The 17,770-nt window shown below is 45.8% G+C and overlaps 1 protein-coding gene across 1 annotated transcript in view; it reads right to left on the bottom strand.

The window, feature by feature from the left end:
- LOC147725915 (uncharacterized) overlaps nucleotides 1–16,717 on the bottom strand; it is a 276,388-nt gene extending 259,671 nt beyond the window's left edge. The window contains exon 1 of the mRNA XM_086962832.1: nucleotides 16,590–16,717. Within this exon, the coding sequence (XP_086818958.1) occupies nucleotides 16,590–16,668 (79 nt within the window). The 5' untranslated portion in view covers nucleotides 16,669–16,717. The remainder of the gene's footprint in view (nucleotides 1–16,589) is intronic.
- Between the last annotated feature and the right edge of the window lie 1,053 nt (nucleotides 16,718–17,770).

Below are 17,770 nucleotides of genomic sequence, written 5' to 3' on the forward strand. Positions count from 1 at the left end.
GCAGCGCACTAGTGGTTGGAACGCTGGGGGGGATATAAGGCACTGGATTCAGGAGCCTTGCGTGGTAAGTGGACTGTGGCAGCGTCCCTACCGCTTTTAAAACCAAAGCGCTTCTGCTCGCATGCTTAGCGGCGCGTGAGCATTTTATGCATTTTTAAATCTAAATATCCTCATTACTTGTCCTCACCTGGCTGGGAGGCACAGCGTGTTGGTAGCGTGTTGTGTGAGCCCCTTGATTTTAGCTCGGCTGAGCTTCGCTAGACGGTTCACGGAGGACTGGACTCGCCCCTCCCTCCCGCCTCGGTCTGACGCCGGTGATTAGCGCCGTTTGTGCAGAGGGCGTGGAGGGTCCGAGCCAGGCACTTCCGGTAGGGAACAGCAGCGCACTAGTGGTTGGAACGCTGGGGGGGATATAAGGCGGATGTGTTGTCAACAGCGCAGCGGGCGAGCGCAGCGGGCGCGACGAAGGCGCGCCGGAGTTGCGCCAGAGTTAAGCCCGTCTGCGCCCGTCCACGGCCGACTGCGGCCTGGGGCCACAACCCCTGCCCCTCCCTCCTGTCAAGTCTCTTGGAGTCGAGATGAGTTACTTCTCCTCCGCAGAGAGCTATGCGGGCTATGCCCCCATAGCATAGACGCAGGGCGCAATGCGGGCTGCAGCCACTGCGAGTACATCTTTAACACCGGTAAGGCACTACCCGCAGGCCAACACACTTTGGTATGTGGCCTATTAAATGTTCGCTCTCTACGGAAACATTCCCTTGACATCCGCGACCTCCTCACGGAGAAACAATGGGATCTTTTATTCCTCACGGAAACGTGGCTTGATCAAGACTCTATACCGGAGATCATTGAGGCCATACCTGAAGGCTACTGCCTACAACGGCTAGACAGACCACGTGGGAGAGGGGGCGGTATAGCCATTGTTGTGCGGCAAGATTATCAGTGTCAGCTGGACCGCACTGTGATTGACGACAGTGAAGCTGGCGTCTTCTCCATCTCTATTAATGGCCGCTACACCCTGAAAGGCTTGTTAATTTATCGCCCTCCAGGCTCCTCCACAGCTTTTGTTGGAAAGCTAGTGGAAGGTGTCACTGAAGCCGCCCTACGCTCGGATAAATATCTGGTCCTAGGAGATCTGAATCTACACCTAGATACCCCCTCGGACAGAGTGGCGAGCGAGTTAAGCCACATGATGGCTAGCCTACAATTTGAGCAGAAGGTACTGCTACCCACCCACAAGCTGGGTCACCTCCTAGACCCAGTCTTTGCTAATTGGAGCCAAGTGAACGCCCAAGCCCCGATTCCCATCGCATGGTCCGATCATTTCCTCGTCCCTTTTTCCATCGAAATACAGGGACCCCGCCCCGATGACCCTCCCGCTGATAAACATCCTAGGCGCAGATGGTCAGCATTCTCCCTGGCCAAATTCAATCGGGCACTTACTGAGAAAGGTCATCCTGGGGGCGACGGGGCCGATGAAGTTAATTTTAACTTGGACCAACGCATTTTGGAAGCCTTGAATCAGGTGGCTCCTTTGGGTACGTCGAAATCAGGCGGCCGTATACAGCGGTCGGCACCTTGGTTCAATGAAGATCTGCGTACGGCCAAGGCTGCATGTAAACGTGCCGAAAGGCAATGGAGAATTGCATACTCCATGCAGGCCAAAACTGCTTACACTGATTGCAGACGTGCCTATCATATGTTGATTAGGAAGGCTAAATCTTCATATTATTGCAATAAAATTGAGGAAGCCAAGCAGTCCACCAAGGAGCTTTTCTCTATTTATAAATCTATTGCAATAGGAAAATCCGCCACAGCACCGAAGAAACTTTGCACTACGGAGGGCTGTAATCGGATTGCGGAGTATTTTGCAACCAAGGTCTCCAACATATATAATTCCTTCCCCCAGAGGACAGATAGTGGCATTGCCCTCTTGGAACCCCCAAGAAGGGAAGGGGAACATCGGTTGACCTTGTTTGTCGCTCCCTCCACTACGGAGCTTCTCCGTATTTGTGGATCCATCAAATCCGGTTCCCCCAGAGACCCGACCACCCCCAGCCGGCTCAAGGATAGCTTGCCAGCGCTAGAGCCCTATGTGCGTCAGCTTCTGGACACTTCCTTTGAGTCTCAAGTGGTCCAGAAGGCCTGGAAACAGGCGGTGGTACTTCCCCTGCAAAAAAAGCCCAACGTCAGCTTTGAAAAGCTGGACAATCTCCGCCCTATTTCCCTTCTTCCCTACATGGCGAAGGTGGCGGAAAAAATAGCCAACATACAGCTCATGCAGTTCGTGGAGACGGCTTCATTACTCCACGACTCGCAATTTGGCTTCCGTCCCCGCCACTCGACGGAGTCTGCTCTCCTCGTGGCGGTGGAGGCACTCAGACAGGGAGTAGACGAGGGCCAGACGATGGCACTGATCCTTTTAGACCTAAGCGCAGCATTCGACACTGTAGCACATTCCACCTTGCTACAGTGTCTGAATGGAGGAGGGGTGACAGGAGCTGCGCTTGGATGGATCAAGTCCTTCCTCTCTGAGAGGTGCTTCCAAGTCAGACTGGGTGAGTGTTACTCTAGGGAGATTGAGTTGGGCCAGGGCGTTCCTCAGGGTTCGTCCCTGAGCCCAACTCTATTCAACATCTATGTCTCCCCCCTAGCGGCCATTGTGGAGGGTCATGGCCTCCGCCTGGTGTCCTACGCCGATGACACGCAGTTGGTCATCTCCCTATCGCGCGCGCCCGGTCTTGCGGCAGACATCTTCAGGAACTGTATGAATGACCTTGCTGCCTGGATGTCTGCCAACTGTTTAAAGTTGAACGGGAACAAGACCGAGGTGCTCGTGGTAGGGGGTGCACCGTCGGCGTGGTCGTCGGCGTGGTGGCCACCTTGTTTGGGGGAAGCTCCCGCTCCCTGCCGTGAGGCCAGGAATCTGGGCGTGTGGCTCGACAGGGACCTCACCTTTGGCCCACATGTCGGTCGGGTGGCGGGGGTATGCTTCAGTGTTCTGAGAGCCCTTAGGAAAGTCCTAGACCTGCTTCCTATCTCTGCTCGTCAGACGCTGGTGCATGCCTTGGTCACCTCCCGACTTGATTACGGGAACTTACTCTACCTGGGGGCCACAGGCCGGGTCATCGGTCGTCTGCAGGTTCTCCAAAACGCGGCAGCGCGTCTGGTCCTCAGACTCCCCAGGAGGGCATCTGCCAAGCCAGCCCTACGAGCGCTCCATTGGCTCCCTATTGAGAGGAGAGTGAAGTTTAAGGCCCTTGCCACTTGCCACCGTATTTTGAATGGCAAGGCACCTCTCCCGCTTCAGAGCCTAATAGCCCACTATGAGCCTACACGCAGCCTCCGGTCCTCGCAGACCGGGCTGTTAAAAGTACCTAGAATTTTTAAAGCCCGCATGGGAGGCAGATCCTTCAGATACCTTGGCCCCAAATGCTGGAATGATCTGCCACTGGAGCTTCGGCTTGAATCCTCCGAAATTCAGTTTAGAAAAAAACTTAAAACTTATCTTTTTCAGTAAATAGTCTGGTTGGGAGGAGGGGGGACAGTCACTCCACTTATCATAGCGCGGGGACACGCCAGTGGCGTAACCAGGCGCTTAATAAATGCCCAATAATAATAATAATAATAACAATTGCAATTGCCTAGGAAGTTATACACAAACCTTTTTTCCCTGTTATACTACTGCTCAGGGGGTCCTTGTTTTTTACGAATTGTAGAAAGGAGGAGAACCATTTGAGGACTTTGTTAACAGAAGCAACAGGACAACACGACCAAGGTTCAGCACAACCAAAACACTAGTCCAGATAAGAGTAAAGGTGGTGCAGCGCACTTCCCATGCCCGTTGTCCCTGGGCACAGATACAACAAACAGAAATGGAAAACGGAATAGAAGGCGCATTCAAAGGAATTACGCAGGTACTTGTAGTCTTGAATTTTCTTTTCTTTATTTGGGTAATTATACCAAAAAGGACATACACAGCCAACACGTTTTGTTACTTGTTGTAACTTCGTCAGGGCTAGATCTGTATTGTTGGATTTAGATCATAAGTAACAAATGAAGTAAAGAGGGTAGGCGTAGTTTGGAGCAGGCGCAGTAGCAGGTAACGGAAAATCCAAATAGTATACTTGGTATGGCTGCTCGGTGTCCCCGGTTCAGAAAGAAGTAAAGCGTGACCTGCCGTCGTTAATAAACTTGACACTTGTCTCTGCGATGCAGATAGAGATGGTTTCTATGCAGGATGTCGCTCACCCGCGTTACCGTGCCGGGAGACCGTCACCCCTGATTGGGGAGATTAGTATGTCCATGGGACTGCTGTCTAGATTTCCGACACAGTCCAAGAGCACACCTCGCATTATTCATTGAGGCGTACCACACACGTTGTGAGCCCCTTCCTGCACAAAAAGATTCCTGCAGACAACACAAGTACCCTTGCACCATGGTGGGACGGTGCCTGCGTTGGCGCTAGGTTGTCACAACTGCTCTAGTGCAAAGGGAAAGAACAGGAATGCACCATATTGGATACATACAGTGCATTCCTGCCCTTTAGCTTTGACATCGGGCAGGACAGCAAGGTGACTTGCTGTGCTACCCCGTGCCAAATCCCCATAAATTAAAGCCTTAGAGCTTGAAGACTCAGGTCTACAACTTTAGTAATTTTCAGGTTAGAGACTTGACCTACAATCAGCCTAAGATTTGCAAAGACAACTATTGTAGGCATTATTAACTGAAAGCAGACTTTGTTCCACTTTTGCTTATGATTCAATATATTTGTCTGTCTCACTTGATCTTTGCTCCTGATACTTTTGTTTGTCCTGCCTAAACAGTAATCATTGTGTTTTCATTGGAGACATTGTTTCCTTTCACTGCTGATTTTTCTTACATTACATTGTAGCACACGAGGAACCATTTTCTCTCTCTGTGCTCTCTCTACTCTCCCCCCCCCTCCTTTGGCCACCAGTTTTCTTTATAAATCATTAGCCTCTTCCTCCCACCAAGCCCCTTGCAAAAAAAAAAAAAAAAATTGTACCATTGCACTATATTTCTTATGCCAGACATACTGATTTTGCCAGTGCTTGTTGTTGCCACACCCATTTCTAAATGAGGTTAAAGTGCAACATAAGGATCCATGGGGTAGCATCGAATATGTGCTGCTTGTATGCCCCTTGTTGTGTTTGCTCATCGAGGACCAGATTTATGAAAGGATTGCATTGCCCTGGCATTATGCAAGGTCATGCTAGGGCAATGCAAGCCCTAAGTGAGATTTACTATGCCACGCTGAGCCACCTTGCATGGCGCTGCATGGCATAGTAAATCTGGAGCAATGCAACTCGCTGTCTTGCATGACATTGACCTGGGCAGGCGTTCCATCGGTAGAGCCTGGGTGTTCCGATGCATTCACCCTTGGATTTTGGCACATTTCCAGATTTACTACAGGTACCTTGGGAATATGTCAAAAAGGTGCTCCACCAGGAGAGGTGCCTCAAGGGCAAACAACTTCAATTATCCTCGTGTTTTGGCCTTCCTACAAGTGCTGCACTCTGCAGTACACTAGAAAGAGAAAAAATCCTCTTAGGATTTTTTTTTTAATGCATGAAGTTGCCCCTTCCTACACAAAAACAATGCTGCTAACAACACAGGCACCCTTGCACTATGATGCAAGGGGGCCTGCATTGGTGCTGGGCTGCACGGTGCATGCCAGCTCTGGCAGAGAGCAGGAATGAGCCATGTTAGAAGATATTGTGCATTCCGGCCTTCTGCATGTGATGCAATGGAGCATGTGAAATTGCTGCTTTGCTCTAAGTCACATCTTTGTAAATCTTTCCCCAACATGTTTTGCTTATCTCTGAGAAGCAAAGGCCACAGCTGGTATCACAACCTTCTTTTTAGTAATATTTCACAGGCAGTAAATTATTGAAAGGCTAATGTTACTTGGAAAAGAAGCAGCTTGACTTTTTCAAAATGTAGTGCTGCATGTGTGTGGGGAGGGAGGAGCCACTAATATGTTTTTGTACCAAAGGTAGAGTAGCAAAATAACTCATCCTCTTTGTATTTTCATATTTTGTTGGAGTTTGGTATGTGTATGTGAAAGCTGGAGCCACACTTCCACTAAGGTTTACAAGGAACAAAATATTGGCCGAGGCAAATATCCTCCTGCACATTGTCCCTGGGAGGTGGTGTTTGCATGCTGTTAGGATGGTGTCTTCCAACCCATCATGAAATGTATGGAGTTATGCTATTTATGCACGTTAGACACCTATTCGTCTTTCTTTCTTTCCACCCTGTCTGTCTTTGCAAACCATCACACAGCCCCATTCCCTGGCTTACCTATCAGCCTGTCTGTTAATAGAATCACACACAAACCCACTACCCATCCCAAAAATCTAACTGTCTGTTTATCTATCTATCTGCCTGCCTGCCCTTCTGCCTGCCTATTTGTTTATCTGCCTTTGTATCTGTGTATCTACTTATATATTTGTATTCATAGCAAAATCTGTCAGTTATCCCTTCCATGAGTGCACTTGCCTCTCCCCTCAGAGATAGATAGGTTTGTGAATTCCTTTCACAAGCACTGCCTATGTGCGCTACTGAAAGTAGAGGCCATTCTACCCCGATGGAGTGCACTTGGCAAGGCACACCAAGCGAGGAAACTTCAATCCAGGCTACGGCCCAACTGTGTAGTTCCTAATTCATGTCACATGCAGCTCGTATCCAAAGGTAGGTCACAGGAGCACATGCAGTCCTGTAAAGATGCAAAGTGGCAGTAGAACTTGCGTTCTCTGGGTCTTATCACTTGGGTCTTTTTCAGGCCAAACCTCAAACCCCCCTCACAAACCAGTAGGTGTCCACCCAGCTCTCAGTGACCTCACTACTCCAGATGTTGTAGGATTTCTCTTGGCTCTGAGAGATTCTAGAAAGTACTACTGCATCATTAGTCTCAGGTGTGTTGCTATGGTTGAGTCTGAAACAAGACCGAGTGGGGTTGAGGAGTTGGTGGTCATTGAGGTAATCAGTGAAGTGTATGTTGATTATTTTCTCTAAGACCTTGGCTGGGAATGGTATCAGGAAGATTTGTCTGTAGTTGGAGAGTAGTGAAGCATCCGTGGAGGTTTTCTTCAGAAGTGATAGGACAGTTATGTGTTTCCAAGCATCTGGGAAGTTTGCAAAAGAGGTGGAGGTGTTCAGAATGGGATTGAATATGGCGCTGATTGGTGTAGTGGGGGCAGGGGTCCGATTGGGTCCTTGAGGGGATGGACTTCATGGTTACTAATGGTTTCTTCTGGGGTGATGACGGCCATGTGGTTAGCATTGGTTTTGGATAAGAGCAGGAGTCATTTGGTGAGGTTTGTCTGGCCTGGTAGTGGGCTGAAGTTGCTGTAAAGGGCAGTGACTCTGTTGCTGAAGAACCGGGAACGTTTGTTGTAGCAGTCCTCAAGTGGGAGGCAGACACTGGTGAGGTGAAATCTTTCACAATGGCAAAGATTGTGAGATGTTGGTGCTGGCTTATATATGTCCGTCAGAGTGCTGCATTTGGTTGCCCGGATCATCTGGTGGTAGTGTCTCTTGGATGATTCGAATGTGCTTCTGTCTGTATTGTCGTGGCTCATCTTTATTTGCACCTTGGTTGCTTGCGGTGGTGCTTCGTTAGTCTGAGTTCCTCTATGGGCCAGTTGGCCTGGGGTCTGGATTTGTTGTGTTCCTGTGTTTGTCGGGCCCTAGGAGGCGGCACAGGAGGCGATCCAACAAACTCCAAAACACTCTTTTGATTTGTCAGCTTGACTCCTGCTTATCTATTCTTGATGGACTTGTTGTTTACTCATTTGTTTCTACGCAGTCTATCTTCTATTTACTTAAATGTCTGCTAAATGGTTTCACCATTAAACAGTAAGCATGGTTTAGAATGTTTCACTTAGGTTAAGTGAATGGAAATAGCTGGTGATCACAATGAGTTTAAACCAGGGAATATGTGGTGAGAAGAAGGGAAGACGTGGATGAAAAAACCAATTCATGTAGCACTATTTAAAGTGGGAGCAAAGACAATAAGTGTACATCTTTTTGGCGTCTTCTTGACTGTTTTTGATCTGTTTTATACATTGGATTGTACATAAAGCCATATTATCTATCTATCTATCTATCTATCTATCTATCTATCTATCTATCTATCTATCTATCTGTCTATCTATCTATCTATCTATCTATCTATCTATCTATCTATCTATCTGTCTGTCTGTCTGTCTGTCTGTCTGTCTGTCTATTAATTCTATCTATCTATCTATCTATCTATCTATCTATCTGTCTATCTGTCTATCTATCTATCTATCTATCTATCTATCTATCTATCTATCTATCTATCTATCTATCTATCTATCTATCTATCTATCTATCTATCTATCTATCTATCTATCTATCTATCTATCTGTCTGTCTGTCTGTCTGTCTGTCTGTCTGTCTATTAATTCTATCTATCTATCTATCTATCTATCTATCTATCTATCTATCTATCTATCTATCTATCTATCGATCTATCTATCTATCTATCTATCTATCTATCTATCTATCTATCTATCTATCTATCTATCTATCTATCTATCTATCTATCTGTCTGTCTGTCTGTCTGTCTGTCTGTCTGTCTATTAATTCTATCTATCTATCTATCTATCTATCTATCTATCTATCTATCTATCTATCTATCTATCTATCTATCTATCTATCGATCTATCTATCTATCTATCTATCTATCTATCTATCTATCTATCTATCTATCTATCTATCTATCTATCTATCTATCTATCTATCTATCTATCTGTCTGTCTGTCTGTCTGTCTGTCTGTCTGTCTATTAATTCTATCTATCTATCTATCTATCTATCTATCTATCTATCTATCTATCTATCTATCTATCTATCGATCTATCTATCTATCTATCTATCTATCTATCTATCTATCTATCTATCTATCTATCTATCTATCTGTCTGTCTGTCTGTCTGTCTGTCTGTCTGTCTATTAATTCTATCTATCTATCTATCTATCTATCTATCTATCTATCTATCTATCTATCTATCGATCTATCTATCTATCTATCTATCTGTCTATCTATCTATCTATCTATCTATCTATCTATCTATCTATCTATCTGTCTGTCTGTCTGTCTGTCTGTCTGTCTGTCTATTAATTCTATCTATCTATCTATCTATCTATCTATCTATCTGTCTATCTGTCTATCTATCTATCTATCTATCTATCTATCTATCTATCTATCTATCTATCTATCTATCTATCTATCTATCTATCTATCTATCTATCTATCTATCTATCTATCTATCTGTCTGTCTGTCTGTCTGTCTGTCTGTCTGTCTATTAATTCTATCTATCTATCTATCTATCTATCTATCTATCTATCTATCTATCTATCTATCTATCTATCTATCGATCTATCTATCTATCTATCTATCTATCTATCTATCTATCTATCTATCTATCTATCTATCTATCTATCTATCTATCTATCTGTCTGTCTGTCTGTCTGTCTGTCTGTCTGTCTATTAATTCTATCTATCTATCTATCTATCTATCTATCTATCTATCTATCTATCTATCTATCTATCTATCTATCTATCTATCTATCTATCGATCTATCTATCTATCTATCTGTCTATCTATCTATCTATCTATCTATCTATCTATCTATCTATCTATCTATCTATCTATCTATCTATCTATCTATCTATCTGTCTGTCTGTCTGTCTGTCTGTCTGTCTGTCTATTAATTCTATCTATCTATCTATCTATCTATCTATCTATCTATCTATCTATCTATCTATCTATCTATCGATCTATCTATCTATCTATCTATCTATCTATCTATCTATCTATCTATCTATCTATCTATCTATCTATCTATCTGTCTGTCTGTCTGTCTGTCTGTCTGTCTGTCTATTAATTCTATCTATCTATCTATCTATCTATCTATCTATCTATCTATCTATCTATCTATCTATCGATCTATCTATCTATCTATCTATCTATCTATCTATCTATCTATCTATCTATCTATCTATCTATCTATCTATCTATCGATCGATCGATCGATCGATCTATCTATCTATCTATCTATCTATCTATCTATCTATCTATCTATCTATCTATCTATCTATCTATCTATCTATCTATCCGTACGCCCATCCGTCTATCTATTCGTCCGACTGTCCGACCAACCGCCAGACCGTCCGTCCGTCTGTCTATCTATCTAGTATTTTGCCTGTCTCTGTCTATCTGTCAATCTACTTGTCTGTCTGTCATAAGTTTAAAAGGGCACATCTTTTACACCAGAACAAGGTCCCTTGATGTGTACCGAAAAAATGGTTTGTGCAGTATGTACAAAATCCAACACAGTAAGACAAACAGCAATAAAGCGGCATCCGATGGAGAGAACAAAAGCAGCTCTCTTGATCCATTCCAGCATCACTAACCATGACCAACAATAGGCCTTCTAGAATGCATCTATGTTAGATGACGTATGCTTGGGCTTTGAGGCCTGTTGTGACATCATTCACCGGATGGTCCCTTTAAATATGAAAGTGAATGAAATCCAACTTCAGAGCTTCATTCGTGGGCACAGACAGCAAGGCGTCTCGCCATCTGGTGCAAAGATTTCCTTCCTCATTTCAGCTTCCTGCTCTGGGGACCATAGGCAGATGGTGTGTCTCAAAACACGTGTGGTCTGTGCTTTACAAAGATGAAAGCGAGGTCTCACGAGCGACCGCTGAAAGAGATTCCATGAGTAAGATAGAGGGACTGACAAATGGCTGCAATGGATTCCAGTGTCAACGCCAGCATTACCAGCATTATCTGCCTATCTGCCCTGCAGACTTTGCCACTCCCACCCACCTCTCAGTGCCACACATGAAGCTTTACCAGGGATCCCTCGCATGCACTCCCAGATTTGGAGGCAGATCCGTCTCCTGCCAGCCCCCCTTCATCCCAACAAACTCCCTCTGCAGGTTCGAACTTGTCCAGAGCGTCTCAAATTAAGCAAGTGATGCGAAATGCTTTGTTTGCTTGCGCAGAGACCGGACTGCTTATAGCACTGTAAAGTGGAAAGGGGGTGCAGTACTAGTGGCTAAACTGTCCAATTATTTAAAATGTAAAAGAAAATATGGTGTTCAAAGGTTCAATGTTGTCTTTTGTTCTTGCCGGTAACCCACAATTACAGGCTAAAGTAACAATGAAATGAAATGAAATGAAAGCAGGATTTATAAAGTGCATGGCTGCCCGTGAGCGTCCCAGCGCTGGTGACAGAGGTAGTAGAGGAGAGGAAGGAAGTTAAGGAAAGAGACAAGTTTTCAGGAGCTTTCGAAAGATAAGAAGGTTAGATTCGGCGCGCTTGGTAAGGGGCAGCGAGTTCCACAGCTTGGGGGCGTTATAGGAAAAGAGGCGGCCCCCTGTGCGGGCCGTTTTAATCCTGGGCATATGGGCCAAATGTAAGTGTGCTGAGCGTAGGTTTCTGGGGGATTCATGGCATATAATCAGATTTTTTTAGAATGTGGGGCCCCTTGCCATGAAGGATTTTGTGGGTCGTGCAGAGGGATTTGAAATGTACTCGCTCCTGAATGGGCAGCCAGTGGAGCAGTCTCGGGCGGATTTTGCAGAGCTCTTACTGTTGGTGCCTGTGTCTCCCATTCGCTTCCCGCCACCCGCCTCCCAGCTGCTCCTCCCTCCGTCCACCCCTTCTTAATGTAGGGCGCTGCGCGGCGAGGGTGCGAACCATGACCTGTTCTCAGGCCAGGATGCTTTGCCCCAGCGCCCCAGCATTCCCTGCTGGTGCTGTGTCCTCTGTCTGCTGCCCCTCGCTGCTGCTGGGGGTTTGAGGCCCTCCTCCACCCGCAGGCTCCTGCCTGCACCTCATCCCTGGTGGCTCAGTGGTGGGCAGTAAGTATTCGGTCTGATCTGCTGCCTGTTTCCCGTATTTGTATTGTATTTGTTGCCTGTTTTCTCTGTGCGCTGCTTTAGTGACTGTTTCCTGTATTTTTGTATTGTATTTCTTGCCTGTTTTCTCTGTGCGCTGCTTTAGTGACTGTTTCCTGTATTTTTGTATTGTATTTCTTGCCTGTTTTCTCTGTGCGCTGCTTTAGTGACTGTTACCTGTATTTGTTGCCTGTATTTGTTGCCTGTTTTTCTGCATGCCTCCGCCCTAGTGATAGTCAACATCCCCCGCCGCAGCCACAACACCCCTCACCTGACAAACCTACACTGGCTCCCCGTCGACAAGAGGATCACCTTCAAACTCCTCACCCACGCACACATATCACTCCACAACACAGGACCAGCCTACCTGAACAGTAGACTCAGCTTCCACACCCCCATCCGCCAGCTCCGCTCCACCAGCCTCATCCTCGCCGCCGTCCCCCGCATCCAACGTACAACCTCCGGCGGCAGATCCTTCTCCTACCTCGTCGCCAAGACCTGCAACACCCTACCTACCCACCTACGGCAGACTGAAGACCTACTCGCCTTCAGAAGACTCCTCAAGACCTGAAGAGCAGTAGCAAACCCCCCCTCCCCTTCCCCCCTCTCAGCGCCTTGAGACCCTCACGGGTGAGTAGCGCACTTTACAAATAACATGATTGATTTATTGAACATAACATAACATAACATAGCATAGCATAGCATAGCATAACATAACATAACATAACATACCACGATGAAAACAAGCCACCACCAAAGTGTGATTGTCGTATGCCTGCAATGAAAACTAGATGAATAACAAAAATGTATCAACCAAATATAATTTCAATACAGAACAGGTGCTACTTAGAGCTGGTTTAGAAACCCTTTTTATTACTAATTCAAATAAATATGATTCTTATTAGCAGATAGAAAATGTACTCTTGGCTTTGAATTAATATAACTTGAAAATATTGTTTAAACAGTATATGTATGACAAAAAATTAAAAAAAGATGAAGGAAAGTAAAATGGTCAGTTGTTGTCCATCAGCCCTGGTACTGAAGAGCACTTCCTTGTAGCTGGATGTTCACATGTGATCATGCAGATGGCCATAACTCACAGTGCGGAAGAGCCAATGGCTGAAGAGGGATATCCCTCTGTCACCTGCTTTGTGCTGTGGTTGGAAGAAGTGAAATGTGAATGACAGCTGAACAGACCAATGGATGTAGAAGGCTGACCCAAAGGTTCTTTGCTGCTGTCCATGCATACTTTAATTATTGTTTGTTTACTACATGAGGCTGGTGAAACAGATAAAGCAGTCTCCTTGGCAAACCTAAAAACATTGCAAACATGTTTTTTTATCCTGTTTTAGCTCTACCCTAATTTAAATTAACTATCTACTGAGCTCGCTCTGGTGGTGTGCGTGTTTTAACCAACCACAGCTTGTATAAAAATCAAATGGAGAAGGTCACAATAGTGATAATGAGTGCAAATAAGGTGCAAAATATCCTTTGTACTTGTGATACTACATTTCAACAAATAATTTAAATCTTGCAAAAAAAAAAAAGATTCTGTACCCCAGTTAGCAGTGGGTTTTGCTAGATGGGGGTCCCCATTTGCTTGTGCTTGCACCCATCGCAACCATGGCATGCTACTGGCCCCAGAGACATATTTAAGATTTCTTGTGACGTGCTTCATTTTGGCAAAGTCTGCATTTGGTGTTGATGGCGTCACCACAGAGCTCAAAATCGACCGCCAGATCAACTCTGTCTCATCTTCCTGCTTCCACACCCTCCGCCTCCTTCGTAAGACCTTAAAATGGATCCCCCTCGAACACCGAAAGACAGTCACTTACCCCCTGGTCACCAACAGACTCGACTAGGGCAACGCACTCTACGCCGGAATAAACAAAAACCTCATCCGCAAGCTACAGAACATCCAGAACGCTGCCGCAAGACTGGTCCTCAACCTGCCAAAACACTGCCACATCTCCCAGCACCTGCGCACACTCCACTGGCTCCCCGTCGAGGCGAGAATCACCTTTAAGATGCTCACCCACGCACACAAGGCCCTCCACGGCACCGGACCAGCATACCTGAACAGCCAACTCAAATTCCACGCACCCCAAAGGATCCTACGATCAGCCTAGCTTTCCTACGCCGTGGTCCCCCACACCAGAAAGACCAGATTGGGAGGCCGCTCCTTCTCCTTCCTTGCGGTCAAAGCATGGAACGCCCTTCCGCTCCACCTCAGACAGACAACATTGCTCCCCATCTTCGCAAGAAACCTCAAAACCTGGCTCTTCGACAGACCCCCTCCTTGATGGAATGGAACCTGCACCCCCCCACCCCCCCAACCCCTAGCGCCTTGAGACCCTTACGGGTGAGTAGTCGTGCTTTAACAAACTCCTGATTGATTGATTGACCACCTGCTTATGATGCCACTGGGGCATAATTATTTCATTAGCACACAGTCCCCTCAGGCGCTTGTCCATCATGAGGCACATTATACATCAATGAAGGGGCGTACCTGCCCGCTTTCTTCATCCTAAGGTACATTATGGTTTGACATGACTGAGAGAGTTTAGGCTCTCTGTGCCTGTCTGTGATATGGCACATTGGGCCATATGTATGAACACATTTTCCCATAGACACAAAATGGGTAAAACCCTTTGCTACATCTGGCCCATTATGCTTTAATAAACTGCGACAGGCTGTTAGTGCCTGTCCGTCAAATTGTAAATACTGGTATAGAATGAATGAGCAACTCTCTGTTACACGGTACATTGGGCTTTAGAATGTAGGAGTAACTTGTTACCTGCACCTGTCCATCACAGGGCACACTATGCTTTGGAATGCATTAGCATCTCGTTACTGGGATCATAATGCTTCAGAATATAGAAGTAAGTCATTACCTCACCTATCCATCACAGGGTACATTATGCGTCAGTATGTGTTAATATTTCATTACTTCTATTTGTCCATCATATGGTAAATTATGCCTCTAGATGAATCAATAATTCTTTAATGACAGTTGTCCGCCAGAGGGTACACTATGCTTCAAAATGAATGTGTAACTGATAAGCTGCACCTGTCCATCACAGGGCACATTATGCATCTGAATGAATGAGTAACGTATTACTTGTGCCTATCCATCAAAGGGCACATTATGCATCTGAATGAATGAGTAACTCAATACTTGTGCCCGCCCCCTTTAGGGCACATTATGCTACAGAATGAATGAGTAACTAATAAGCTGCATCTGTCCACCCCAGGGCACATTATGCTACAGATTGAAAGAGTAACTGATAACCTACATCTAGTCCTCAATGGGTACATTATGTTTGAGGAAGACTGAGTAACTCGTTACCTGCAGCTGTCCGCCACAGGGTGGATTGTGCTTTAAAATGCATTAGTATCTAGTTACCTGCCTTCGTCCACCATATGGTACATAATGCTTCAGAATAAATGAGTAACTCATTATGCTACAGAAGTAATGTGTAACCCGTTACCTGCACCTGTCTGTCAGAGGGCACATTATGCTACAGAAGTAATGTGTAACCCGTTACTTGCACCTGTGTGTCAGAGGGCACATTATGCTACAGAAGTAAAGGCTAACCCGTTACTTGCACCTGTCTGTCAGAGGGCACATTATGCTTCAGAAGTAAAGGGTAACCCGTTACTTGCACCTGTCTGTCAGAGGGCACATTATGCTACAGAAGTAATGTGTAACCCGTTACCTGCACCTGTCTGTCAGAGGGCACATTATGCTACAGAAGTAATGTGTAACCCGTTACCTGCACCTGTCTGTCAGAGGGCACATTATGCTTCAGACGTAAAGGTTAACCCGTTACTTGCACCTGTCCATTACAGGCACATTATGCTACAGAAGTAATGTGTAACCCGTTACCTGCACCTGTCTGTCAGAGGGCACATTATGCTTCAGACGTAAAGGGTAACCCGTTACTTGCACCTGTCCATTACAGGCACATTATGCTAAAGAAGTAATGTGTAACCTGTTACCTGCACCTGTCTGTCAGAGGGCATATTATGTTACAGAAGTAAAGGGTAACCCGTTACTTGCACCTGTCTGTCAGAGGGCACATTATGCTACAGAAGTAATGTGTAACCCGTTACCTGCACCTGTCTGTCAGAGGGCACATTATGCTTCAGACGTAAAGGGTAACCCGTTACTTGCACCTGTCCATTACAGGCACATTATGCTACAGAAGTAATGTGTAACCCGTTACCTGCACCTGTCTGTCAGAGGGCACATTATGCTTCAGACGTAAAGGGTAACCCGTTACTTGCACCTGTCCATTACAGGCACATTATGCTAAAGAAGTAATGTGTAACCTGTTACCTGCACCTGTCTGTCAGAGGACATATTATGCTACAGAAGTAAAGGGTAACCTGTTACCTGCACCTGTCTGTCCCAGGGCACATTATGCTACAGAAGTAATGTGTAACCCGTTGCCTGCACCTGTCTGTCAGAGGGCACATTATGCTACAGAAGTAATGGGTGACCCGTTACCTGCACCTGTGCTCCACAGGGCAAACTATGCTACAGAAGTAATGAGGAACCTGTTACCTGCACCTGTGCTCTACAGGGCACATTATGCTACAGGGGTAATGAGTGACCCTTACCCGTGCCTCGGTGGCGGTTCTTGGCCGTCTCTGGATTTTTCACAAACTTCACGTCGGCATATGTCACGGCTCCATCCATCACTCAACACACTGAAACCAGCCTTATCAGACTTTGTTCACTTGTGGGAAGGAAATTCAACTGAAATTTGTTTTATCTGCAAAAGGAGAAGTTGAGCTCATTTTAAGGAAGTGCAACTGAGCAGGTGTGACTGCTCATGCATATGAAAATATTCCAGTGCTTAATTAGTAAAAAACGTAGTGCTGGGGATCTCGACAGGAGGACACTAGAGCTTGCACCATCCTTTGCCCCTGGCAGCACTGCCAATGACAGCACCAACACACTACTAATCATCACACTCTTAAAAGTGTGACAATTCATACTATTACAGGCCCTCAAAGATATAAGAATGGCTTTGGAGGCAAATACTAAATTGAAATAATAAACAGAAGTTGTTGTGCTGGTACCTAAATTGGCAGACACCACTACCATGTGGCAGACAGTCATAGTCCCCGGTGCTGGCAGTTAAGTGCCGGTGCTGAGCACCAGAAAGCGCCGGCATAAATTAAGCACTGAAATGTCCTGCTGTGACCAGCTGTCAGCACTGGATGCAAAGAGGAAGGCCAGAGTGACTCAGACCTCAGACCATGTGTGCTCACAGAGTGAAGGTGTTCAAGAAGAATATACAGGGGCAGGTCTGACACTTTATCATGCAGTGCAGCAGCCGCAAATGCTGCGTTTTGTTGCACAAGAAGAAGAGAGCTGGGCAGCACCAAATTTACTGAAATATGGCACTCTCCTCCCCTTTTTCTATCGCAGGCGCTGAAATCCGCTGCTGTGCGCCACGGAGACACCTCTGCGCCATGGTGCAAGGGTGTCTCCATGAGTCTGGCATAGGTTTAGCATTGGACGGAAACCCTTCCATTACAAAATACTATGCATAGACTGACCTAAGCCATTTTCCCTCTTTGTACGTGTGCTGTAAACAGCAGCACAAGTGCAAAGTCGGAAGAGGAATGAGAAATAAATGCATGACGCAAAACCTTGTTGACTTTTTTTAGTAAACTGGGTTTAGCGTCAGAATTCTTGGGTGGTTTCATGGGCACGACCCTGCTCCACCCACGGTACGCCCCCTTGAAGCTAAGTAATGCAAAGATGTGCTATGAGCTGCTTCGCCTTACTT

Source organism: Lissotriton vulgaris, chromosome 3_1, assembly GCF_964263255.1.
Source record: "Lissotriton vulgaris chromosome 3_1, aLisVul1.2, whole genome shotgun sequence".
Lineage (NCBI taxonomy): Eukaryota > Metazoa > Chordata > Amphibia > Caudata > Salamandridae > Lissotriton > Lissotriton vulgaris.